At 41.0% G+C, this 27,771-nt stretch overlaps 1 protein-coding gene across 1 annotated transcript; it reads left to right on the top strand.

Annotated features, from left to right (window-relative positions):
- C5H6orf118 (chromosome 5 C6orf118 homolog) lies at positions 1–26,940 on the top strand. The gene is made up of 10 exons (XM_023223635.2): positions 1–54; positions 2,106–2,791; positions 3,850–3,972; positions 5,110–5,169; positions 6,474–6,598; positions 11,345–11,403; positions 14,744–14,925; positions 24,905–24,958; positions 25,063–25,118; positions 26,493–26,940. Exons 1-10 carry the CDS (start codon positions 30–32, stop codon positions 26,584–26,586), a joined length of 1,464 nt encoding a protein of 487 aa, XP_023079403.2. The 5' UTR covers positions 1–29; the 3' UTR covers positions 26,587–26,940.
- The last annotated feature ends 831 nt before the right edge of the window (positions 26,941–27,771 follow it).

Genomic DNA, 27,771 nt, shown 5'->3' with positions numbered 1-27,771 from the left:
CAGCCCAGGCAGCTGAAGGGAAGGAAGTCATGGCGGAGGAGCTGGAGCCTGAATGTAAGTGGCCTGGAGCGGCTCTTGCTGGCTTGTGAGATTTGCTTAATGTTCATTTGTGGAGGGGTGGGCTTCTGAAGCGATTTTGGTGCCTCAGCCTCCGAGTAGCTGCGATTACAGGCACCGCCACCATGCCTGATTTTTGTATTTTTAGTAGAGACAAGGTTTCGCGAGGTTGGCCAGGCTGGTCTCGAACTCCTGATTTCAAGTGATCCACCCGCCTCAGCCTCCCAAAGTGCTGGGATTACAGGCGTGAGTCACCGCACCCAGCCTGATTTGTAATAATTTTGACATTAAAGACCTATTGTCCTGTTCTGGGGTCAGTGGCGGGCAGGGGGAAGGATACATTTCCAAAGAAACAAACAAATAAAAAACCTCTGTTTAAAAATGTTTAATACTACATTTTGGCAATATGTATTAATCCAAATGTAGTCTAAAGACCTATTACTATTCAACCTATTACTATTCAAACCTCTGTTTAAAAATGTTTAATACTACATTTTGGCAATATATATTAATCCAAATGTAGTCTAAAGACCTATCCTATTCAATACACATTCAAAAGTTGGTTTGGTTTTACTGACAGCGAATTTGTTTTCAGATCATTTGTAAAAGAGTCATATTTTCCAATAAATTCTTAAAACTTTCATTTATTGTTTGTTTACTCTCTCAGGCAGAGACGGCAGGATACACACACACACACACACACACACACACACACACAATGTTTTCAGATAGGAAAATAAAATACTTATTGCCACGACGGGGATTCATGGCATATATTACAAGAACATGGCAGACAGAAGTTTCCACTTCTGGCTGGAGCAGATCTTACTACAATCAAAAGGAAAAGCATTTGAAGTGGGAAAATGATTGTGTCGATTGACTTGCTGGTGGCTTCAAATCCTTCTTGGAAGTAAAATAAACGAAGGATAACACAACAGCAATGAAGTTGCCTCCTTATTCCATCTTCCATAGAGCTGGTACAAGGTGCCTTTTAGAGCTTTAAGCGTTCATGCCTTTGATGAATTGCAATGATCGCTGTCTTGGAGAATTTGTTCTGTTAATCATTTAAGTGGTTGCTCTGAAGGACTAAGCTGATCAACAGGGGCGATTCTCTAGCAGCCCTCTGCTGAAAGTATTGCCTCCAGTATTCAGCCACCTCGGTGGACTCCAGGAAGGATGGTTTTCTTCGCAATGGACGGAGGAAATTTCTCTGAGGAGGGTATGGATGGGCCTGCTGCCCTTTGGGCATCGCAGTACACAACGTCACAGAAAGAAATTCTTCTTAGGTTAGAAAACAGCAAATAAAGGGGGCAAATCTGGGCTCCTCCTGTTCTATCTGTAGTGTTCAGTAACGTGTTGCCTACACTCTAGACCTGCAGCTAAAATGGGTAGAATTTACGGAGTATCTCTTCTAGGCCATGTGCCTCTTTGCCAAAAGTAATTCCATCTGCGTGTCAACCAACCATTTTGTTTGAGATGATGATTCTAATGTTGCAGAGGAGGCAACTGCAGTTCAACAGCCCTAGGGGTTGGCTCTGTGGGCATGGTGCAGGAAGGGGTGAGCGAGCCACTGGTCACTGAGGGGTTTAGTCAGGGACTCCTGAGACATTTTAGCATTAACTGAGGGTTTTAACCAAAACCCTTTCTGTGTTCCCCTGTATGTGAAATACATTAAAGAAGACATCTTTAAGCATCATCATTAAGAATTATAATTAAGATTGTACACTTTTCTTTCAGAGCCTTTGCTAATATTGTAAGAAATACTCTGCCAAATTCAGATATTCTGTCTTTTTCTGATTGGCTTTGAGGGCCCAGAGCTCTGGGGCTGGCTTGCACATCCTGGGGGCCTGCCTGCTTCTCATCTGCAGCAACACACTAGATCCACCACGGGTGTCTCTGACTTTTAAGGGCCGGGTCATATATTCTGTTCGTCTGTTTCTCTGTATACCCTCTTTTGGTCAGGGGCTACGCCCCTCAGCCAGAGCACCAGCTGACTTACTGTGGAACTAAGAGCGATCCCTAAGCGTCTCCTTTTCTTTTCTGACCAGTGTACCTGAAGTGGAAGCACTGCGAGACGCCAGGCGTGAAGACCCTGTGTAATCTGAAGACACTTCTGAACCGGCTTCAGAAAGACCACCGGGAGGACGTCAACCTCTACGTCTCTGGACACCTGAACCCCAACAAGCTCTACCAGCCTCCTGAGACAGTCTTAGAGCACTGGCCCAATGCCCACCGGCCCAAGAGAGAGCGTTCCTCTGAGGTGGGAGAGCTGCCCCCAGGGAAGGTGGTGAGGATGAAGGAGGCCCTGGCCCACTTCACCATCCATACGGCGCTGGTCCCCAGTGAGGCCCAGAACACCCCGCTGTTCAAGTACCTGAACCCCCAGGCCTCTCTTTCCCACACTTCAGAGGAGGATCTCTTTCCAGTGGAGGCTCTCCGAGAGGGGAGGGAAGAAAAGAAAGGAGGCCCTCCCGGACGGGGCCCTCCTGGATGGCGCAGGAGGGAAGAACTCCAGCTGCCCGACGTGAAGGTGCTGCGGTACCAGGAAGCCGGGCCCAGAGGCGCCAGGGACCGGCACCACTATGTCAGCTCCTACCTGGCGGGGGCCACCAACGCAGACAGGTACAGGATGTTCCTGCGTTTCCAGAAAGAAGTGCTCGTCAAGCAAGATCTCCTGAAGAATGACTTCGCTGGGAGCAAGGTGGCCGCGGGCCACGAAAGAAAGCTGCAGCGGGTGAGGAGGGCGGCCCTGCGGTGCTCTCCGGAAAGAGCTCTCGGGGCAAAGCTCTCGGGGCAAAGCTCTCGGGGCAGTGTTCTCGGTGCAGACCTCGCGGTGCAGTGCTCTTGGCGCAGTGCTCTCTGTGCGGTGCTCTCGGGTCAGTGCACTTGGTGCAGTGCTCTCGGGTCAGTGCTCTCCGCGCAGTGCTCTCGGGTCAGTGCTCTCTGCGCAGTGCTCTCGGGTCAGTGCTCTCCGTGCAGTGCTCTCGGGTCAGTGCTCTGGGTCAGAGACAGCCACGACTGTGAATTGAGGTTCGTCCTCTGAGGCTTCCCTGATACGTCCAGGCAGAATGCAGTACTGTACCAGGTGCGGAGAGCTTTAGCACTTTCAGTGGGGACAGTTTGGGTGAAATGAAGGAGGGCGCCTTCCGGGAACTGGTCAGCTGGGGGAGGCCCATCGCAGACACATTGGAGGCCATGTGGCTGCAACAGTAAATCAGATGTTTGTAGGTCAGCAGAGGGGTCTGAGAGAGGGCTGGCCTGCCTGACGCTGGAAGAACGGTGAGGGCAGAGGGAGAGCTGATGGGGACTGTCACGCCCTGAGGTATGCCCAGGCAGCACGTGTGTACAGAAAGTGCTGGTGTGAGGGGAAGATCTACGGTGGGCTGCCAACTCAGAGGAGAACAGCTGACTGGAGGCATCATCTCCAAACGGGGACGGTGCACGAAAGAGAAGAAAATAGCAGGCCCCTAGGAAGCAGCCAGGCCTTGGGGTTGGAAGAGAGAAAGGGCCTTGGGGGACCGCGGAGGCGGAGAGTGAATCCTTGAGTACCGGGAGCAAGGGAGTCAATAAAGAAGAAAATATTTTTTTCAAAATCCCGAATCTTGTGTAACCAGGGAGACAAAGAAACTCAGCAAATGGTGGGAGGGATCAGAACCCCCGGGACCGGCCCCTTGTGCCACCCGCCCACTCGCCAGGGTGATGACAGCTGTGTCCTCCCTGGCTCCTGAGAAATTCGGTTCTGGAAGAAAAATGAAGCCACTCTGAAAGGGGCTGACTCTGTTTTTCCTCCAGGAGCTCCAGAAAATTTGCACCTGCAGCCCTCAGCAGTTCAACAGACTGCACGTCTTTGGAAAAGTCTTTGAAGATATTTGTAACAGTTCTTTGATATTTGGTGATCTCTTGAAAAAAGTTAAGGTAAGAAACATCCATCTTCAGCATAACAGTTGAGAAACTTGCATGAGGTTCTGTGTACATGAATGATCTCAAGCCTCACTGAAATTCTGCCAGGGATCACAGGGCCCCCTTCTACAGACAGGGACCATCACTCACAGAGACTGGAGGTTATCTGCCTGCAGGGACGTAAATTATAAAGGGGCCATGTGGAATCAACACCCAGTCAGTTCATTCCTTAAGCCCACATTTTCCCACTAAAGCTTCCTAATTATACATAACCTTTTATAAATTGTACGTAACTTAATTATCATTCAAATAAATGAATAATTAATGTAACATTATATGTGTAATTTTATATGAATCCTTATGGAATTACAGATTTGTTGTAATTTCATGATGAAAGTGATTTTTGGGTGCTGTGGCTTATGCCTGTAACCCCAGCACTTTCAGAGACTGATGCAGGCAGATCACTTGAGGTCAGGAGTTCAAGACCAGCCTGGCCAACATGGTGAAACCCCATCTCTACTAAAAATACAAAAATTAGCTGGGCATGGTGGCACGTGCCTGTAATCCCAGCTACTCAGAGGCTGAGGCAGGAGAATCGCTTGAACTCGGAGGCAGAGGTTGCAAAAAAAAAAAAAAAAAAAAAAAAGAGACAATGTCCTTCATATGGAACCTGAGTTGAGATTATGTTGCTTAAAGACCATGCGATCTTTAATTTCCCTAATGACAAGGAGTGCCTAACAGTGGAGACCTGATGGCCTGTTTTCCAGCGATGCCTCATCACTGGGAGGCTCATCCTGGCAGGCCAGTAGGACCTGAGTCCACAGAGCTTCTGCATGGCAGGAGATAATTTGTTGTATTTGTGTCAAAGTGTTTTATGACATTCTGAAGTGATCAATATTTTATATTTTATCCCATGGCATTTTATGATATTCTGAGGTAATCAATACTTAATGCTCAAATATGCTTCAAAGATGGTGTGATTTTATCAATGTGAGCATGTATACCGTTTAATGCATTGTAGGAACATTTTATGTTTTTCTGAAATGATCTAAATGAACATTCTTGACTTCCGTGTGATTGATACACATGAAACAGCTGTTCCTGTGGCCTCCTCATGCACGGCCAGTGGCCTTTGTGTTTGTTTCTGTACAGGATGAATATGAACTCTACATGGCGACGCTCCTGGAGTCCCAGCCCGCAGCACAGTACGAGGTGATGATCGATCGCGAAAAGCCTGAATAGAGCCTGCCTATTCCTAGCTTCGTATTTCATGAGCAGTGGAAAACTTTCTGAATCCAAGAAGCCCCATGTGTGCCCCATAATTTAGAATAGCTGATATTTTTTATTATAGATAAGCTTTATACTGCCTTAATAACATTATTGATAAATAAATTTCCTTTAGATTGGCATAACATTGTTTATACTGCCAAACGAGCAACATAACTATGTATAAATTGGAAATATAAATGGTTCTCTGCCAGTAGTTTCCAGCTGGCGAAAACACTGAGAATGTGTTGTGATGGCTAGTGTGCTGTAAGCTGACTCAAACGCCATGATTTCTTCGTTTAACGGGTGACGGTGTGCCAGGTGTTCCCTCTAGGGTTGGGTTAAACATGTGATTGGTCAAATAAGAAAATATACTGCCGGAATAACTAAATCACCTATAAAACCTAAGGACATCTAACACTGTAGCCAAGATAACTTTGGTATTTTGAATTCAATACACTTTAAAGATTAATTTTACTTCATAAATTAGGAAAGATAGTTGCTTCTTTTGTATATGAGCAAACAATCACAGCATTGCAAGAAGATCAGTTCTAGTTTGCTTCTTCATTTAAAATAAGATGTGAGCACCATTTTCTTTGTGCTGAGCCTTTTCATAACGCAGAAGCAGCCTTTGTCTTTATAAGAATGAGCAACGGCTCCAGTGGGGAATCTACCTTGTTCCTTACGTTTTGAGATTGAGTCAAAAAGTGGCATACCTCCCTATCTCGGTCAAACGTGAGCATGAAGAAATTCCCAGGCCAGCAGGGCCCTGGATGCCTCTTTCTGTGTCTGTAACCCTGACAGCGCTTCCCCTAAGAGGCAGAGATCTCTGTTGCTCCTCATTTGAGCACAGCACTGCTTTACATCTGCAGATGGCAAGCGCATTCACATGACTTCTCATTCAAGTAGAAGAAACGATTGCAGTGCCACTAACAATGTGCCTCCAGGGCTTTATCCAGCATGTCCTTCCCCCGACACAGGCCAACAGGGAAATTCCCTACCATCTTTCTATTTCTTAGAAAAATAAACTCTTAACATACTGAAAAAAGTATTTTAACAGAAACTTCACTGATTGGCCATTCCTCCTCCAACAGCCCTCCCTCCCTTAAATCCTCCCAATTTACCTGTTTTAACTAGAATGTATATGTTAACCCAGGGCACCTTGAAAACGCATTAATGACAAATAAAAAAGGGAGTCCTCCCGCCCTCCCTGTGTGCTTGTCTCACCTCTTGTGCCTGGTCCTGCCTAGGCTCTTCTGGCTCAACTCAAGGCGCTGGGGCAGAGGCCAGTGAAGACAGCAGACATGGATCTTGCCAGGGAAGAGCTGAGGACGCTTGTGAGAGCCACAAAAGCAGCCCTGGAGCAGAATGATAGGTGAGGCATGAGTGACTGATCTGATCTATGTTTAGATTCTCCTGTAACAAGATCTGAAACTGATGTGACAAGCCTATAGTTACATTGATTTCTGCTTTGCTGAAAACATGCTACTTTTGCTAATATCATGCCTGTCATCTGGCCACTTCTACAGGCCATCACCTATGTGACTAAGACATTCTGCTAAGTATGGTGTGTCCATGGGGGCAGTTTGGGCAGGTTTCTGAAGGAATCTCCTGTCTTTTTTGGTGGTCCCCTGAAGACTGACTGATAGGTGAGAGGGCTGTCGATCTAAGACACCTTATATGAATGCCCTTATTGTTTTTTAACTTACAAAACTCTTCTAATATAACCTCTCTGTGTCATTCTCCAGAGTCAAATCACAACTGGATAGGGCACACTGTTTGTATGATTTGAAAAGGATTAAAGGAAACTCACAACATCCAAAATATCTTCAAGAGCACAAAACAAGAAACAAAACCAAACAACAAAATTTGCCTTATAGTGTAACTAGAAGACAGAGAACTGTTGTATTTGTTGCTCCAATTTATTTATTTTTTTAATGGAGCCTTGCTCTGTTGCCCAGGCTGGAATGCAGTAGGGTGATCTCAGTTCATTGCAACTTCCATCTCCCGGGTTCAAGCCTCCCAAGTAGCTGGGATTAAAGGTGTGTACCACCACACCCAGCTAATTTTTGTATTTTTAGCTGAGTCAGGGTTTCACCATGTTGGCCAATCTGGTCTTGAACTCCTGACCTCAAGTGATCCACCCATCTCAGCCTCCCAAAGTGCTGGGATTACAGGCATGAGCTACCACACCTGGCCTCCAATTTGGTCTTGCGGTCTCTCTCACAAGGGTGGCTATGAACTCTAGCCCTCCCCTGATGGGGCTTCGGGGGCTCGTGGAGGATGTTCTCAGGGTACTCTTCATGGGATGTGTCTTCATCCTAGCCTTCAGGCTTAATGCCCAAGTGTCTGACCTATGACCAGATATTCCTCTCACAAGAAACTCAACTACACTGGCAGAAGCCCTCGTGGCCGTTGTCTGGTGTGTATCCAGGTTATTCCTACCAAGATAACCAGTCTTTAGGAGATCCCTGGCTGGTAAAAGGTGACGTTCAAGTGTGTCCATCAGGTGAGGCACAGAGAAGGCCACAGAACAAAGCACATTAAATAGCAGATTGTTACTTACAGATCCCAGAGAAAAGAGGGCAGCATGCCTCTCAGGGGTGGTAGGAAGTAGGGAGCTGCCTGAAACACACTTGCTCCATCAGCAGGTAGGGGAGCAAGAGAGAGAGTGAAGACCGATGGACCAAGGCTTTTGTTCGGGTCTAGAGTGTGACCCTAGCAGGTTTTCCGTGGGGAATTCTGATCAGTGGGTTTAGAGCAAGAAGGCATGAGGTCTGTGGGGTCACACACACTATGATGGAGAGTGGTTTCTGGGTCACTGCAGCATATTCTCATGGCCCATGCAGGGCGTGGGGGTCAGTGGGTTGAGGAAAGTAGGTTGTATTTAGCTGTCCCATAGTGGGTGATCACTGGGAGGTGGTTGTTTAAGGCAGATATCTGGACTGACCATTTTGAGGCACTGGAAGGAGGAGAAGCAAAAAAACTGTGTCAAGCAATGGTGACTGAGCCCTGCTTCTGGAGTGAAAAAATTAAACTTCTGTTCAATGTGAACGCCAAGGCAAAAAAGAAAAAAAAAAAAAAAAAAAAAAACTTAATTCATTGCAAATGCATCCAAAGTTTAAAAATGACTGAAAATAGAAAAGAAAACATTCAGTGGCAGTGAACCAGTTTCCATGTTCCTGCTGCAAAGCTTTGTGAGAGCAAGTGAGGTTTTGGGAAAAGTTCATGGAAGAGAGAACAGTGGAGCTAGAAGGAGGTCTAAAATTGTTCTAAAACCACTTCCAGGGAGAGAATCCATGTAAGTGAGAAAACCACACAGCTGTACTGCTGGGCTGATGGCAGCGTTGACTATGATGGCAGGGGTGTGGTGGGGTGGGGTGGGGTTACTTGGAAGAGGGTAGAAGTGAGAATACAACTTTGAAATGGTAATAATACATGTGAGAAGGGAGTTAAAGGAAAGGGAGCAGCATCCTTTAGGAATGTCCAATGAAGGCAAAAGGGAGCAAGACAGGAAAATGTAAAAACCCATAAAAAGAGGAAAATCAAGGTTCACACAACCCTTCCACATACGGTCCTTTTCCCCTCTAAACAAGCGACGTATCCAGGACTATCAAAGAAAATCAAAACAACACCAAAACAACAACAACAACAACAACAACAAAACAAAAACCAGCAACAACAATGAAATCACTAATAAAATAGCATAATTTGCTACACTGACAGAAAAGTATCCATTTGAATTAGCAATCTCACATACTACTCCAAATCACTAGTCCAGCCTGCAAAAATGCAGAGGTGTAAACAATCTTCGTCTATACAAACTACTATGAGAAAAGAAAAGAAAATGAGAATCCAAATGATTTACCTGATGAAAGTCCCTGCCTTACCAAGGAATAATAATAATAAAGTTGAACGAGAAGAAAACTGTAGCACAGCACTCCAAGCTAAATTAGATGTTCCCGAAAGAGCATTTCACCATATGAAAACAATCTTGAGTCACAAATTTAAAAACTAAGGAGAGAAATCAACAACAATAAAGAAGAAATAAAACAAGATAAAAACTGAGGGAAAAATAGTTGAAAAAGTCAGAATTATAACATAGGTCAAGACTAAATTCTGAAATACCCAAGGAAGAGTAGTTTCAAATGAAAATATAATAAAGGGCATTGGGAAAAAGTGGAAAAATATTTAAAAGAATGTAAATGAGATACAGAAATTAAAAGAGTCAGAAAAAGTAGGTGAAATAGACATAAGCAAAGAATGTCCAATTCATGTATAATTAAAGTCCCTGAAGAAGAAAAACAAAGCAATAGAACACAAACCTAAGTGATAGTTAAAACTATAATATGTAAAAATTTTCTGGAAATGAAACTTTCTTACTATACATATTGAAAAGACTTTCATCATTGTTATTAATCCATTGAATCCCCCGTTTCTTAATTTTTTTTTCTTTGCGACAGGGTCTTGCTCTGTTGCCCAGGCTGGAGTGTAGTGGCGTGATCATGGTTCACTGCAGCTCCAACCTCTCAGGCTCAAGGGATCCTCCCACTTCTGCCTCCCAAGTAGCTGGGACCACAGGCACCACACCTGACTAATTTTGTATTTTTTTTTAAGTAGAGATGGAGTTTCACCATGTTGCCCAAGCTGGTCTCCAATTCCTAGACTCAAGTGATCCACCTGCTTTGGTCCTTCAAAGTACTGGGATTACAGGCATGAGTCACTATGCCTGGCTCCAGTTTCTTAAAATTGAGGGTCATAATAACCACCCTATTTCTCTCTTAATCTGTGATGAAATGAACTAATATGTGTAAAAATCTTAAACTGTTAGGCCCTTTGTAGACATTTGACATTAAATTATTTGCATGTTGATGTTTTAAATTGAATCACAGTGTTGTCCTCAATATATGTAATACCTGCTAGACTCCTTTTTGTTTTCTCTTTGAATCTATAAAACATAAGATAGTTGATGTAGGTCACTCTGAACCAAGCAGAGGAAACAAAGAGGTTTTTCCCCTTTTCTTTTCTTTTTTGAGATGGAGTCTCGCTCTATCACCCAGGCTGGAGTGCAGTGGCACAATCTCGGCTCACTGCAACCTCCACCTCCCGGGTTCACACCATTCTCCTGCCTCAGCCTCCCAAGCAGCTGGGACTACAGGCCCTCGCTACCACACCCAGCTAATTTTTTGTACTTTTAGTGGAGACGGGGTTTCACCATGTTAGCCAGGATAGTCTCAATCTCCCCACCTCGTGATCTGCCTGCCTTGGCTTCTCAAACTGCTGGGATTACAGGCGTGGGCCACCATGCCCAGCCTCTTGTATTTTATTTTTAATTCAAACATAGTGAAATTTGTAAATTGTATCTTTTGCACAGAATAAAAATACACAGGAAATATGCAGTGTATTTCAGCATCAGCAAGGTCTTTCCATAGCCCTTGACATGTTGTTTGACTTTCAGTGTAAAATGCTACTTTTTTTTTTTTTAGTTTTTTTAAATTTTTTTTTTTTTTTTTTTTTTTTTGAGACGGAGTCTTGCTCTGTCGCCCAGGCTGGAGTGCAGTGGCCGGATCTCAGCTCACTGCAAACTCCGCCTCCCGGGTTCACGCCATTCTCCTGCCTCAGCCTCCGGAGTAGCTGGGACTACAGGCGCCCGCCACCTCGCCCGGCTAGTTTTTTGTATTTTTAGTAGAGATGGGGTTTCACCGTGTTAGCCAGGATGGTCTCGATCTCCTGACCTCGTGATCCGCCCCTCTCGGCCTCCCAAAGTGCTGGGATTACAGGCTTGAGCCACTAGTTTTTTTAAATTTTTTTTTGCGTTCTTACTTCTTAGCAATTCCATTAACAAAAAATATCAATAAACTCTATAGGAAATCATTTATTTTAAATTAACTAACTCTTTAAAAGCTTATGCAATCTTGGTAAGAAAGTATTATTTTGTTTGTTTAACTTGACTGATTTAGGCTGTCATTTAATAAATATCTTCAGAGTATCTGTTGTATTAGAAAGTAAGCAGGTCTATTTTAATTTCTCAACTATAAGAGACTTGTGGTGTAACATAGACAAAAGAAAAAAGATATAATGAGGATCTAATATTTCCCTATTGTTCATCCACACATTGTAGACTCAGAAGTGAACTGGAGATGGAGCTGGCATTGCTGCGGTCTGCGAAGGAACGATCAGGCAGGTGTCTGTGTGATGTCCTCTTGATGGGTGCTTTGCTGTGACCTTCATTATTTCAGCTGCCGCAGCCTTGGCTGCCTGTCTGTCAACACGGGAGATGCTGATGCTCCCTCTGAGTTTTGCTGTGAGAATTCAACGTGTTCACCCACATCGCCCAAGATCACAGGGCCTGGCACGTGGTGGTCACTGCCTGTTTGTTCTTCATCTTTTTATTATTACTTGTGAGGAAGAATATGCATTTCATGGGAAATTATTACATTTTATGAATATTTTATGAAATAGATATTAACATTTTATGAAATAGATAATAAAATTATTTTGAATGTATACAATTTAGAAAGCAATTACATGATAAAAATAAGTTTAAGTATCTTGCTCATTAACCTTGTCTGTTTCCCAACTGTTAAATGAAATGCCGTTTTCCCCCTGAGTTTGTTAAACACTCACTCATACTCTGTTTTTAGATACTTTTTCTCAGCGTCTGGTAGGATATGCTCACAGGCCTATCCTGTTTTAAGTTCTTAGTAGAGCTTGGCCTCAAAGATCCTTGTCAGAGTGCTTTTACCACCTTTTCCCCCCTTCTGCCTGTTTCCTCTTTTCTACCTATGAGTAGCACGGGTGCTGTTAACCCTGCTGGATGTCTTTGCACAGGTTTCTTGTCACCTAATTTACATCCCCTGGTCCTGCCTGTTCTCTGTCCCAGGCTGACTCTGCTTCTCCTTCCCTCCCTTCTCAGGGCTCAGAGGTCACCTGCTTCGCTCCTTCTTCCACCATGTTGTTTGTTCTTTGTAGGGTTCCTCTCACAGATGTGAAATAGGACCCAGGCTTGGTGTTTTCTGTTTCCTTGCTTTCTCTTAAAACAGGCCCACGATTTAAAAACAAAACAAAAAGGCAGAAACTTAAGGGCTTTACTGCTAGCCGTTGATTAAAAAAAAAAGGGCAAAGATTAATAAAAATAAGATGGAGTGACTAACTTTCTAGAACTCTAGTAACCTTTCTTCATGTTTGATCCTAGTCCACTGTTCCCATCACTCTTTCATTGTGATGGAACAAACCTGGTGTCCCTGGTTCTTCCTGCTTTATTCTTTTCCCAAAGTGTTCTATCGCAGGAGCCTGTTCCTCCAATCACACACATTTGCTGTGGAATGTCCCCATTTTCATACCTCAGTCTTTCCCTATAGTTATGTCTTGAGGGTAGAAAAGAGGTGAGGACGGAGGTCACTCCCTTGACTTGACACTCCTTTTTGCCTCTTTGAATTCAGCTGATGGTTTTGGGCTGAAACCTTCAGCTTAGGTGAAGGTGGAGAACACATACTTTATTTTGTAGTTTCTTTCAGTTTGTGTAGAAGCTTAACTATGACCATTTCTATCCCCTCAGCTAGCTCATCATGTGTCTACTTAATTCCCCCAAATTTCAAAATTTAATGTCAAAGTTTCTCCTTCTTCCAAATTTGGCAAAGTAGAATGATGGCAGTGGCTTCCTTCTTGTTTACTATCTACGAGGAAGGGTAATTAATATTTCTAACTGTTTTGTTCCCATTGAAAAGTAGTAATTGTTTTTTTCTCAAAAAATGAAGTCTCACCACTCTAATTAGTATATAACTGTGCTGATTGACGACAAATTGGCCTTAGCAGTGGATCACTTGATGTCTCCATTTCCTTTCTGTACTCCTTAAATGTTGATATTCTTTGGAGTCCAGCATCTCTTTGGAAGAGTTTTCTTTTAAATTCCAAATCTATTTTACCTGGTAAAAACCTTTCTTTTTTTGCTTGAGATCTGTATATCCAAGTGCCTGTTAGACACGGCCTCTTGAGTGTCCCATAGGTATTTCAACATGTCCGAGATTAAACTCATCATCTCCTTCTCTAAATGGGCATCTCCCTGACTATTTCAATCGATGGTATCACCAAATACATGGAGATGAAAGTCATAAAATATGTGCCAGGCAACTTTCACTCTCCTACCCCTCAACCTCTTCCAACATAGCTTGAAATAAGTGGCCAAGTTGGGACTGAAACCAAGCTCGTTCTTTCCTCCATGCTTCATCGAACTCATTGTTTTCTTTCTAGCTACAACTGAGCTAAAACCTAGGGCTTATTTTTGACATTGCCTTCTTCTCTACATTGCCAGATCTAGTCAATTACTAAGGTCTATTTTCTTTTTCTATTTCCTAAATAGTTTATTGTTTTTATTTTTTTCACTTCTCTTCATGTTGGGAGTGCTATTCTGATATGCTTTGGCTCTGTGTCCCCACCCAAATCTCATCTTGAATTGTAGCTCCCATAATTCCTATGTGTTGTGGGAGGGACCTGGTGGGAGATTATTGAATCATGGGGACAGTTTCCCCATACTGATCTCATGCTAGTGAATAAGTTTCATGAGATCTGATGGTTTTATTAGGGGTTTCCCCTTTTGCATCTTCCTCATTCTGTCATCGGCTGCTGCCATCCATGTAAGAGGGAACTTCCTCCCCCTTGCCTTCTGCTGTGATTGTGAGGCTTCCCCAGCCACGTGGAACTGTAAGTCCAATTAAACCTCTTTTGTTTGTACATTGCCCAGTCTCCCATATGTCTTTATTAGTGGCGTGAAACAGACTAATACATGTCCTGACCCAATCAACCTGTGTCAATGATTGCCATAGCTTCCCAACAGGTCTCTCTGAGTCTAGTCTTGTGCTGTCTGATCCACTTTCAGGGCACAATTTCACTGGAGACAGTGATCATTATCTGATTGTGTCTCTTCCCATATTAAAAGCTCTCAACAGCTTTGACTGATTTCTTAACATAGGTCACAAGTCTTCTCAGATCTGCCCCCCGTTTCCCTCCTAGCATTGTCCCTCAATGTCTAAATTCTGTCTTCTGCTCCCTCCCAAAACTCTTCTGTTTGTCTAACTTCTCTTTATCCTTTGTGTTTCAACCTAATCACACTTCTCTGGCAAAGTCATCCTTGAGCCTTCCTCATGCTGTGTCTGATGTTCTTGCCTTTGTCTTACCATAATTGCACCTTCTACTCTGCCACCATCACTCTCTTGTTGTTTCTTGTTGGTCTGCACTGCTTAATCACACACTCTGGAAAAGGCTAATTCACCATTGAACCTTTCTACCTAACCCAGTGTCTGCATAAAAATGTGTTCAACAAATATGTACTGATTAGAGGAATGAATTAAAGGAGGAATACCCTCATTCTTGGCTCAGATTATTTTTATTGACATGCTTTGAGTTTGAATTATATTTTATAGTTATATATACTATAGCATACATAATATTATTAATAATACATAATGCTATTAATAATGAGATATTAAACACAGTAATACTTTGTTTTTAAAAATATTTCCAGAATCATCTGAGAAACATATAATTGATGAGAACCAACTTACTCTTATTGAGAAGGTTGAAAAGAAGAGGTGTGAAATACTCAGTAAGTGGGATGAGATACAAGCTCTAGAAAAAGAAATTAAAACAACTTTGGTTCATACTGGAATTTCAGATATCACTGAGAATAGGATTAAAAGCATAGAGGTATGCAACTTATTTATTTAAATATTTACATTATTCTTTTGCCTAAAAACCTCGGCAAACACTTGAAGTAATGTGATTTGGTCATAGGGCAACAAAATCATAAAATTTGGTCCAAATATGCTTTTTATTTCAAAATGTTTATAGCAAATAATCATAATAATTAAGAGATCTATCTAAAATAAGAAAAAGGGAAAGTGATAAAAATTCTATTGATTTCTGTTAATAGCCAAAACCTAATTTTTTGAGTAACATGGACATATAGAGTGGCATAATAGCCATTGAAGACTCCAGAATGTGGGAGTGTGGAAGGGGGTAAGGGATGAGATACTATCTACTGGGTACACTGTACTCTATTTGGGTGGTGGTATACTAAAGCCCACCATTACATATCTATCCATGTAATACAACTGCACTCGTACCCCTAAATCCATAAAAGTTAAAACATTTAAAAACATGATTTTAAATTGTGCAGGATATAACTCAATGTAACCTCCAGTTATAGAGTATGTAAGAAATACGTGATTTTTTTTATTGTGATTCTATAGGTAAGCATATTTTTCCAGCACTACTTTTATTCTTTTTAGCAGAATTATAGAGCATATAGAAAGGTGTTGGTGGTCCAACATTTTTTTATGAAAAAATTATCTCTTTCTGTTTTACAATGATATGTTCAGATGTTCTTTTTCCTTTTTTTCTTTTTTCTTTTTTTTTTTGGAGGGGGGACATGGCTGTGTGCCAACAAAACTTTATTTACAGAAACAGGTGCAGACTGGATTAGTTTGTTGACCCCTGTTTTAGAAGAAATTATTTAAATATAGAGGCAATGCTATGGTTCACTGTTATAAGAATGAAATATTAATGGATAAAATAATTGTACTGATTCTAGCCTTATTTTAACAGGTGAAGTTTTTACATTTATTTATTTTTTTCTATTTTAAGTAACAGGGTATACATGTGCAGATGTGCAGATTTGTTACACAGGTAAATGTATGCCATGGTGATTTGTTGCACCTATCATCCCATCACCTAGGGATTAAGCCCAACATGCATTAGCTATTTTTCCTGATGTTTTACCTGCTTTCACCCCCCTGACAGCCCCCAGTGTGTGTTGTTCCCCTCCCTGTGTCCATGTGTTCTCATTGTTCAGCTCCCACTTATAAGTGAGAACATGTGGTGTTTGGTTTTCTGTTCCTGCATTAGTTAGCTGAGGATAATGGCTTCCAGTTCCATCCATGTCCCTGCAAAGGACATGCTCTCATTCCTTTTTATGGCTGCATAGCATTCCATGGTGTATATGTACCACATTTTAAAAATCTAGTTTATCATTGGTGGGCATTTGGGTTCATTCCATGTCTTTGCTATTGTGAATCATTCTGCAATGAACATATATGTGCATGCATCTTTATAATAGAATGATTTATATTCCTTTGGCTATATACAAAAGGGATTTGGGTTTGCTGGGTCAAATGGTATTTTGAGTTCTAAATCTTTGAGGAATTGCCACACTGTCTTCCACTATCATTGAATTAATTGACATTCCTACCAACAGTGTAAAAGCATTCCTGTTTCTCCACAACTTTGCCAGCATCTGTTGTTTCTTGACTTTTTAATAATTGCCATTCTGACTGGGGTGAGATGGTATCTCATTGTGGTTTTGATTTGTATTTCTCTGATGATCAGTGATGTTGAGCTTTTTTTATATGCTTGTTTGCCACATGTATGTCTTCTTTTGAGAAGTGTCTGTTCGTGTCCTTTACCCACTTTTTAATGGGGTTGTTTGTTTTTTCTTGTAAATTTGTTTAAGTTCCTTGTAGATTGTGAATAGTAGACATTTGCCAGATAAATAGATTTTTGTACATTAATTTTGTATCCTGAGACTTTGCCGAAGTTTCTCATCAGCTTAAGGAGATTTTGGGCTGAGACAATGGGCTTTTCTAAATATACAATCATGGCATCTGCAAACAGGGATAATTTGACTTCTTCTTTTCCTAACTGAATACCTTTATTTCTTTCTCTTGCCTGATTGCACTAGCCAGAACTTCCAACACTATGTTGAATAGGAGTGGTGAGAGAGGGCATCCCTGTCTTGTGCCAGTTTTCAAAGGGAATTTTTCCAGTTTTTGCCCATTTAGTATGATATTGGCTGTGGGTTTGTCATAAACAGCTCTTATTATTTTGAGATACGTTCCATCAATACCGAATTTATTGAGCGTTTTTAGCATGAAGGGCTGTTGAATTTTGTCAAAGGCCTTTTCTGCATCTATTGAGATAATCATGTGGTTTTTGTCTTTGGTTCTGTTTATATGCTGGATTATGTTTATTGATTTGCATATGTCGAACCAGCCTTGCATCCCAGGGATGAAGCCCACTTGATCATGGTGGATAAGCTTTTTGATGTGCTGCTGGATCCGGGTTGCCAGTATTTTATTGAGGATTTTTGCATCAATGTTCATCAGGGATATTGGTCTAAAATTCTCTTTTTTTGTTGTGTCTCTGCCACGCTTTGGTATCAGGACGATGTTGGCCTCATAAAATGAGTTATAGAGGATTCCCTCTTTTTCTATTGATTGGAATAGTTTCAGAAGGAATGGTACCAGCTCCTCCTTGTACCTCTGGTAGAATTCAGCTGTGAATCCATCTGGTCCTGGACTTTTTTTGGTTGGTAGGCGATTAATTATTGCCTCAATTTCAGAGCCTGCTCTTGGTCTATTCAGGGATTCAACTTCTCCCTGGTTTAGTCTTGGGAGAGTGTAAGTGTCCAGGAATTTATCCATTTCTTCTAGGTTTTCTAGTTTATTTGTGTAGAGGTGTTTATAGTATTCTCTGATGGTAGTTTGTATTTCTGTGGGGTCGGTGGTGATATCCCCTTTATCATTTTTTATTGCGTCTATTTGATTCTTCTCTCTTTTCTTCTTTATTAGTCTTGCTAGCGGTCTATCAATTTTGTTGATCTTTTCAAAAACCAGCTCCTGGATTCATTGATTTTTTGGAGGGTTTTTTGTGTCTCTCTCTCCTTCAGTTCTGCTCTGATCTTAGTTATTTCTTGCCTTCTGCTAGCTTTTTAATGTGTTTGCTCTTGTTTCTCTAGTTCTTTTAATTGTGATGTTACGGTGTCAATTTTAGATCTTTCCAGCTTTCTCTTGTGGGCATTTAGTGCTATAAATTTCCCTGTACACACTGCTTTACATGTGTCCCAGAGATTCTGGTATGTTGTATCTTTGTTCTCATTGGTTTCAAAGAACATCTTTATTTCTGCATTCATTTCGTTATGTACCCAGTAGTCATTCAGGAGCAGGTTATTCAGTTTCCATGTAGTTGAGCGGTTTTGATTGAGTTTCTTAGTCCTGAGTTCTAGTTTGATTGCACTGTGGTCTGAGAGACAGTTTGTTATAATTTCTGTTCTCGTACATTTGCTGAGGAGTGCTTTACTTCCAATTATGTGGCCAATTTTGGAATAAGTGTGATGTGGTGCTGAGAAGAATGTATATTCTGTTGATTTGGGGTGGAGAGTTCTGTAGATGACTATTAGATCTGCTTGCTGCAGAGATGAGTTCAATTCCTGGATATCCTTGTTAACTTTCTGTCTCGTTGATCTGTCTAATGTTGACAGTGGGGTGTTGAAGTCTCCCATTATTATTGTATGGGAGTCTAAGTCTCTTCATAAGTCTCTAAGGACTTGCTTTATGAATCTGGGTGCTCCCGTATTGGGTGCATATATATTTAGGATAGTTAGCTCTTCTTGTTGAATTGATCCCTTTACCATTATGTAATGGTCTTCTTCGTCTCTTTTGATCTTTGATGGTTTAAAGTCTGTTTTATCAGAGACTAGGATTGCAACCCCTGCTTTTTTTTGTTCTCCATTTGCTTGGTAGATCTTCCTCCATCCCTTTATTTTGAGCCTATGTATGTCTCTGCATGTGAGATGGGTCTCCTGAATACAGCAAACTGATGGGTCTTGACTCTTTATCCAGTTTGCCAATCTGTGTCTTTTAATTGGAGCATTTAGTCCATTTACATTTAAGGCTAATATTGTTATGTGTGAACTTGATCCTGCCATTATGATATTAACTGGTTATTTTGCTCGTTAGTTGATGCAGTTTCTTCCTAGCCTTGATGGTCTTTACATTTTGGCATGTTTTTGCAATGGCTGGTACTGATTGTTCCTTTCCACGTTTAGTGCTTCCTTCAGGGTCTCTTGTATGGCAGGTCTGGTGGTGACAAAATCTCTAAGCATTTGCTTATCTATAAAGGATTTTATTTCTCCTTCACTTATGAAACTTAGTTTGGCTGGATACAAAACTCTGGGTTTAAAATTCTTTTCTTTAAGAATGTTGTGTATTGGCCCCCACTCTCTTCTGGCTTGTAGAGTTTCTGCCGAGAGATCTGCTGTTAGTCTGATGGGCTTCCCTTTGTGGGTAACCTGACCTTTCTCTCTGGCTGCCCTTAAGATTTTTTCCTTCATTTCAACTTTGGTGAATCTGGCAATTATGTGTCTTGGAGTTGCTCTTCTCGAGGAGTATCTTTGTGGCGTTCTCTGTATTTCCTGAATTTGAATGTTGGCCTGCCCTACTAGGTTGGGGAAGTTCTCCTGGATGATATCCTGAAGAGTGTTTTCCAACTTGTTTCCATTTTCCCCCTCACTTTCAGGCACCCCAATCAGACATAGATTTGGTCTTTTTACATAATCCCATACTTCTTGCAGGCTTTGTTCATTTCTTTTTCTTCTTTTTTCTTTAGATTTCTCTTCTCGTTTCATTTCATTCATTTGATTCTCAATCGCTGATACTCTTTCTTCCAGTTGATTGCGTCGGTTACTGAAGCTCGTGCATCTGTCACATATTTCTTGTGTCATGGTTTTCATCTCTGTCAGTTCATTTATGGCCTTCTCTGCATTAATTATTCTAGTTGTCAATTCTTCCACTCTTTTTTCAAGATTTTTAGTTTTTTTGCGCTGGGTACGTAATTCCTCCTTTAGCTCTGAGAAGTTTGATGGACTGAAGCCTTCTTCTCTCATCTCGTCAAAGTCATTCTTCGTCCAGCTTTGATCCATTGCTGGTGATGAGCTGCGTTCCTTTGGATGGGGAGATGTGCTCTTATTTTTTGAATTTCCAGCTTTTCTGCCCTGCTTTTTCCCCATCTTTGTGGTTTTATCTGCCTCTGGTCTTTGATGATGGTGACGTACTGATGGAGTTTTGGTGTGGGTGTCCTTCCTGTTTGTTAGTTTTCCTTCTAACAGTCAGGACTCTCAGCTGTAGGTCTGCTGGCGATTGCTTAAGGTCCACTGCAGACCCTGTTTGCCTGGGTATCAGCAGCAGAGGCTGCAGAAGATAGAATATTGCTGAACAGCGAGCGTACCTGTCTGATTCTTGCTTTGGAAGCTTCCTCTCAGGGGTGTACTCCACTGTGTGAGGTGTGGGGTGTCCGTCTGCCCCTAGTCGGGGATGTCTCCCAGTTAGGCTACTCAGGGGTCAGGTACCCACTTGAGTAGGCAGTCTCTCCATTCTCAGATCTCAACGTCTGTGTTGGGAGATCCACTGCTCTCTTCAAAGCTGTCAGACAGAGTCGTTTGCGTCTGCAGAGGTTTCTCCTGCTTTTTTTTTTGTTGTTGTTGTTGTTTAGCTGTGCCCTGTCCACAGAGGTGGAGTATACAGAGACAGGCAGGGCTCCTTGAGCTGCTATGAGCTCCACCCAGTTCGAGCTTCCTAGTGGCTTTTTTTACCTACTTAAGCTTCAGCAATGGCGGGCGCCCCTCCCCCAGCCTCACTGCTGCATTGCCCATTAGATCGCAGACTGCTGTGCTAGCAATGAGGTAGGCTCTGTGGTTGGAACCCTCCTGGCCAGGTGTGGGATATAATCTCCTGGTGTGCCCGTTTGTAAGACCCTCAGTAAAGCGCAGTATTGGGTTGGGAGTTACCCGATTTTCCGGGTGTTGTATGTCTCAGTTCACCTGGCTAGGAAAAGGGATTCCCTTCCCCCTTGCGCTTCCCAGGTGAGGCGATGCCTGGCCCTGCTTCAGCTCTCACCGGTCAGGCTGCAGCAGCTGACCAGCACTGATTGTCCGGCACTCCCTAGTGAGATGAACCCAATACCTCAGTTGAAAATGCGGAAATCACCTGTCTTCTGTATTGCTCACACTGGGAGCTGGAGACTGGAGCTCTTCCTATTTGGCCATTTTGCTCCACCCCCCCTTTTTTTTTTTTTAATTTGTAAACTATTTATTACTGCTTCAATTTCAGAACTCATTACTTCCTGGTTCAGTCTTGGGAGGGTGCATGTGTCCAGAAATTTATCCATTTAATCTTTAGATTTTCTGGTTTATTTGCATAGAGGTGTTTTAGCATTCTCTGATGGTTGTATTTCTGTGGGGGGTCAGTGGTGATATTCCCTTTATCATTTTTTATTTTGTCTATTTGATTCTTCTCTCTTTTCTTCTGTGTTAATCTAGCTAGTGGTCTATTTATTTTATTAAGTTTTTCAAAACACTGTCTCCTAGATTCACTGATATTTTGAAGGGTTTTTCGTGTCTCTATTTTCTTCGGTTCTGCCCTGATCTTGGTTATTTGTCTTCTGCTTGCTTTGGGGTTTGTTTGCACTTGGTTTTCTAGTTCTTTTAGTTGTGATGTTATGTATTGATTTGAGATCTTTCTAGCTTTCTGATGTGGGCTATTAGTGCTATAAATTTCCCTCTCAACACTGCTTTAGTTGCATCCCAGAGATTCTGGTATGTTGTCTGTTCTTATTAGTTTCAAAGAGCTTCTTGATTTCTGCCTCAATTTTTTTATTTACCCAGAAGTCATTCAGGAGCAGGTTGATCAATTTCCATGTAGTTGTGTGGTTTTGAGTGAGTTTCTTAATCTTGAGTTCTAATTTGATTGCATGTGGTCTGGGAGACTGTTTGTTATGATTTCAGTTCTTTTGCATTTGCTGAGGAGTGTTTTACTTCCAATTATGTGACTGATTTTAGAGTAAGTGCCACGTGGTTAGGTATTGAGCCTCAATTTCTTCTGGCTTGTAAGGTTTCCACTGAGAGGCATGCTGTTAGTCTGATGGGTTTTGCTTTGTAGGTGACCTGGCACTTTTCTCTGACTATCCTTAACATTTTTTTCCTTCATTTCAACCTTGAAGAATCTGATGATTATGTATATTGGGGTTAATCTTCTCATGGAGTATTTGACTGCAGTTCTCTGGATTTCCTGTATTTGAATTTTGGCCTGTCTTGCTAGGTTGGGGAAGTTCTCCTGGATGAAATACTGAAGTATGTTTTCAAACTTGGTTTTATTCTCCCCATCTCTTTCAAGTACCCCACTCAGTGGTAGTTTCAGTATTTTTACATAATTCCATTGTTCTCAGAGGGTTTTTTAATTCCTTTCATTCTTTTTTCTTTACTCTTGTCTGCCTGTCTTTTTTCAGCAAGATATTCTTCAAGCTCTGAGATTATTTCCTCTACTTGGTCTATTTGGCTATTGATACTGGTGTTGCATTGTGAAGTTCTTGAGTTGTGTTTTTTGACTCCATCAGGTCATTTATGTTTCTCTCTAAACTGGTTATTCTGGATAACAGCTCCTATAATGTTTTATCATGGTTCTTAGTTTCTTTGCATTGGATTAGAACATACTCCTTTAGCTCAGTGAATTTTGTTATTACCCACCATCTGAAATCTACTTCTGTCAGTTCATCCATCTCAGCCTCAGCCTAGTTCTATGCCCTTGCTGAAGAGGTGTTGAGATCATTTGGAGGAGAAGAGGCACTCTGGTTTTTTGAGTTTTGAGCAATTTTGCATTAATTCTTTCTCATCTTCATATACTTATCTGTCTTTGATCTTTGAGACTACTGACCTTTGGATGGGGTTTTGGTGAGGTCTCATTTGTTGATGTTGTTATTGTTGCTTTCTGTTTGTTTGCTTTTTTAACAGGCCCCTCTTCCATAGGGTTGCTGCAGTTTGCTGGGGGTCCACTTCAGACTCTATTCACTTTGGTCCCTCTAGCACCTGGAGGTGTCAGAAGTGGAGGCTGTGGAACAGCAAAGATTGCTGCTGACTCCTTCCTCTGGGAGCTTTGTCCCAGAGGGGCTCCAACCTGATTACAATAGAAACGCTTTTGTGTAAGGTGTCTAGCAATCCCTGTTGGGAGGTCTCACCCAGTCAGGAGTGCTTAACGAAGCACTCTGGCTGCTCCTTGGTGGAGCAGGTGCACTGTGCTAGGGGGAATCCCCCTTATCCAGACTGACTAGAATCTTCAGAGCCAGCAGACATTCTGTTCATAAGTCCCTGCTTGGGACCCAAGACCCTGATGGTGTGGGCTCATGAAGGGATCTTCTGATCTGCAAGTTGCACAGACCTGTGGAAAAAGCATGGTTCCCCGGGCAGGGTAACACTATCACTCACCACCTCCCTTGTCTGGGAATGGAAGGTCCCCTTGCTGCTCCCAGGTGGGCCACCTCTTCACCCTGCTTTTTCTTGCTCTCTGTGGGTCGTGCCAACCACCTAGTCAGTCCCAATGAGAGAACCTGGATACTTCAGCTGAAGGGGTAGGATTCACTTGCCATTTTCATTCCTCTCTGTGGGAGCTGCTGACAGCAGCTGCTTCTAGTTGGCATCTTGGCCCCTCCCTGCAGATTTTCTTCTGTGTTTTTTGTTTAGGGTTTGATCTCCTTTATTTCTTTCAGAAAATAAATGTTCTCAGAACAAGCATCAATTTATAATTGCATTTTTAAACAGTAATGGGTTCGAAATTTAAATATTGAAGCATGATATATCAGAATCATGTAAACTATTCTTTCATAATTAAAACCTCTTTAGATAAATCAAATCTAAGAAATAGAAAACTCCCTATGAAGATTCCATATCACTAATTTATGTTACTTTAATTACTTCTTATTTATATTTGGCTGCTTAATTCAAATACTGGAAAATACAATAGAGTTGCTATTGTTATTCTGTCATGTAATTGGTATCTGGTTCTACATTTGAAATAGACCATTTCCAACCAGGTGAAAAAAAAGAGCTGAATGTATTGAGGATTTACAATGTATCAGATACTTTTATCAACATTAAATAATATAGTTTAATTTAATTTGCAGCAACCTTAACAGGTGGCTGCTATTATTAATCATCTTTTTGAAATACAGAAATGAGGCACAAATATGCTAAGTAACTTGATTGAGGTCACAGTTAGCAAGCAGTAGACTTAGCATTAAAACTCAGCCTTGGTTCTTAATGATACCCCATTCAGCCTAGCTGTTACACTTGCTAATACTCTTCAACATATCTAATATCTGAAAGAGCAAGTCTTTATACCCTCTGCCCATCATTATTTTGTTCACAATTAACCTGAATATTCTCATTAACACTATTGACTAATTTTTGAAGTTCTGATAATAATACTTTTGGTATTTTGATTGTGCTTACAATGAATTTATAAATGCATTTGGATATTTATATTGACAGTGACAGCTTTACAATATTACTACTCTTATTTGGGATTATTTTATACTTATTTAGTTTATTTTTATAACAGTGCAAGATAATTATGTTATGTTTGTTCTTATGAGTTTATGGGAGGTATTACTATTCTAACTGATAATTTAAAAAATTCCCCTTACAGTTTATAATCAGTTATTGCTGATATGTGTGTGATTTATTGATATTTGTATTTTTATATTTTTCCAGCCCCCTTAACAAATTCTATCATTAGTTCTGAAAAGTGAAGAGCTCTTCACTTCTGGAATTTCTCTAACATTTTCTGATATTTTGAAACACCAATTTCCTCCTCTCCTAGTTTGTTATCCAGAGAACCAGGGTCTTTCCTTCTCATTAATTGTCCTTCATTTTATGCTTTGTTTCTTAATCTGTTTTTAAGTAGTGTGCTATTGAGTACTCTTGAAATTATAACATCATTCACATCATCTTGTTAAATAGAGAAAAATAGTTAACAAATATTTTTAACCAAGTATATTGCATTTAAAACAACCTGTCTTCCAGCATGAAGCTATACAATTGGAAACAGAAAATATGATTTTAAAGAAGAAAATAAAAGTAAGTTTTTTTGTGTGAATCAATGTTTATCAATAAAAATATTTCCTCTAGTGCCTGCTTGTCCTGTGTAATAAGCATGACCAACTGATCGTAATTCTTTGTAGGTTACTGAAAACCATGTGAAGCAGATCATAGGAAAGATCAGTGAAGAGGGGCAGGAGTAAGTATTGACATCATGATAAAACAACTAGAGCTGTATCATGCTGCTCTCACGATCAGTTATTCAAAACTAGATTAGACTAGACAGACCTTTGAAGGGTTTATACTCATGAATGCTTACATTAAATACACATGTTACATCCTTTTCTGTACTTTGGAACGCTCAGTCTAAGATTTAGACCTCAATCTGTACACACTTTATTTAGTCATATATAAATGAATGTATTGGATAAAGCTGGAGGTGAGGGTGAGTTCACCTGGGCAGGAATCAGGAACGTGGGAAGGCATGGCTTTATTTTCTCCAATCGTATGGTTTTTAGTGATGTTAAATCTTTGAAAACGCCTATGCAAATATTGCTCTGAAAATTCTAGTTTAAAAAGTAAATGGCTGATTTATATCATTTGTTTATAACTAAATGTATAATATTGGTATAAATTTATTATTATTTACATTATAAGCTTATACTTCACACAGTTACTTTTCTTTGAGTTGGTACTATAGTTTGAATCTCAGAATTTGGTATTATTAAGAGCAATGGAAAACCATCTGATGATTTAAATAGGGAAAGACTTATTTGTAGCAACAGGAAAAAGACTTTCAGGTGTAGGTCGCTTGGGCTTAATGACATAATTAAGGAACTAGGGCTCCTCACCTTTCTTCCCTGCTTTCCTTTGAGTGTGGCTGCCGCCTCTTCAGAGTCTCAATATGGCTGTCTTCAGGCATTAACTGGGTCTGCTTTCCATGAATTAAGAAAGGGAAAGGTGAATGACAGATGGCAAAGAGCTTCTCGTTTTGAGGCTTTCCATTTTATTCAGGAAGGACAGTTCTTTACAGATGCTTCCACCCACATCTCATTGGCCAGCACCGTGGGCCAAGGCCAGTCTCTGCTGTAAGAGAGGCCAGAACATAGAGCACCCTACTCTCCAGCTTATGGGGCAGAAAAAGCCATGGAAGAAAGGAATTGGATAGAGTGCTAAGCGAGCCATACAGATGGATCTAGATTTTGTGGTTCCTTATATCATGTTGGGTGTTTTTAAAAAGATGGAATAGAGTTACAAATACAAAACTGGGGAAGCACGTCCCATGGCCTTGCAATGAGAGTGAATGGACTAAAGTATATCATTATGTTCATGGTACAACTACTTCCCATGCCACACTATATGCGACAGGGGAAAACATCTATTTAGAGAATCTGTTACATCCAAGGCCAAAACTCCCTCAGAACATCTGTTTTAAAAAAGGAAATTATTACAAAGTCTCATCTTGTCTGTTTTTGTGTAAATGTGTCTAGAGTAGATGCTTACTTTGAAATTTTCTTTCATGCTTAATGTATTTTTCCCTAACCTATGGTATTCATTTCTTGTGTATTTTAAGGGGCCTTTGGAAATTTATCAAGGAATTTGTAAAATCAGAGGACACAGAAGATAACGCTCAAGCAACTGAACAAATGGCCAATGAAAATTCTTAACTTCCATGTATATAGCATGGATATTTGCAGATGTATATACATTTGTAAAGATACATTTTGTTTCATCAGCTTTAATCTCTGGTAAAATTAATGTGGTATATGTATCTTACTCAGGATACTGAAATACACACAAGCATACACATGATTAGTTTCTACTGTTACATATATATTTACAGCAATACTAGTTCTTAACGTATATTTTACTTTCATTTAATAATGTTCTACTGTGGAAAATACTTTTGATTATTTGCTAAGAATGAGGAATTCAGCACTGCTTGAATACAACTCAAATTTGTTTATTTGCCAACTCAAGTTTATATGTATGCATTTAATAAAATTGGATAGTGATTTAATTAATATCCCTTTAATTAAATAATCTTTACTGATTGGAAATGATATAGTGCTCCAGAAACGTTATACTAGCATAGTGTTTTGTACTACATCTATCTTGGCTGATGGTGATCCTGATGACAACGTTGTAACTTGAGATTTTCATTTATTCCTACTTTGCCTATGAACTAGTCTAAAAATCTAGAGTAAACGCAAGCTTGAATTCTTTGGACAATCATATATAGTGTGATTTTTTGTTTCTTTGAGACAGTCTTACTCTGTCACCCAGGCTGGGGTGCAATGGCACGATCTCGGCTCATTGCAACCTCTACTTCCTTGGTTCAAGCAGTCCTCCTGCCTCACTCAGCCTCCTGAGTAGCTGGGATCACAGGTGTGCGCCACCACACCCGATAATTTTTGTATGTTTAGTAGAGACAGGGTTTCACCATGTTGGCCAGGCTGGTCTTGAACTCCTGACCTCAAGTGACCCTCCCACCTTGGCCTCCCAAAGTGCTGGGATTATAGGGGTAAGCCACCACGCCCTGCCTATAGGGCGATTTTGAAGATCAAATGTAAGTGGTAAAGTACACATATGAGGGATTTGATTCTAATTTGGAATAGTAGAGCTTGAGGTGAGAGAGATGAGAAAGAGAGAGAGAGAGAGAGAGAAATAAGAGAGAGAGAGAGACTGGCTTTCTACAGATCAGGAAGTCACTGTCAGGGAGGTGTGCTCCTCAGATTCTCTTTAAGATCCATTAGTTCTTTCTCCCCTCACTCTGCTTTTAGAAGTAAAATTGTGGCAGCTATTGAAAATGTTTCCCATATATGGAAATCAACTGGACTTTATTAGCATAC

This window comes from Piliocolobus tephrosceles, chromosome 5 (assembly GCF_002776525.5).
Source record: "Piliocolobus tephrosceles isolate RC106 chromosome 5, ASM277652v3, whole genome shotgun sequence".
NCBI classification, from domain to species: domain Eukaryota; kingdom Metazoa; phylum Chordata; class Mammalia; order Primates; family Cercopithecidae; genus Piliocolobus; species Piliocolobus tephrosceles.
The sequence above is the reverse complement of the archived record's forward strand: the minus strand, read 5'-3'. Positions and strand labels throughout refer to the sequence as shown.

Coding starts and splice junctions, on each gene's coding strand:
- C5H6orf118 (XM_023223635.2), top strand. CDS start 30: ATGGCGGAGGAGCTGGAGCCTGAAT. Junction 3,973..5,109: donor ATCTCTTGAAAAAAGTTAAG/GTAAGAAACATC, acceptor GTTTCTGTACAG/GATGAATATGAACTCTACAT. Junction 11,404..14,743: donor GTCTGCGAAGGAACGATCAG/GCAGGTGTCTGT, acceptor AAATATTTCCAG/AATCATCTGAGAAACATATA.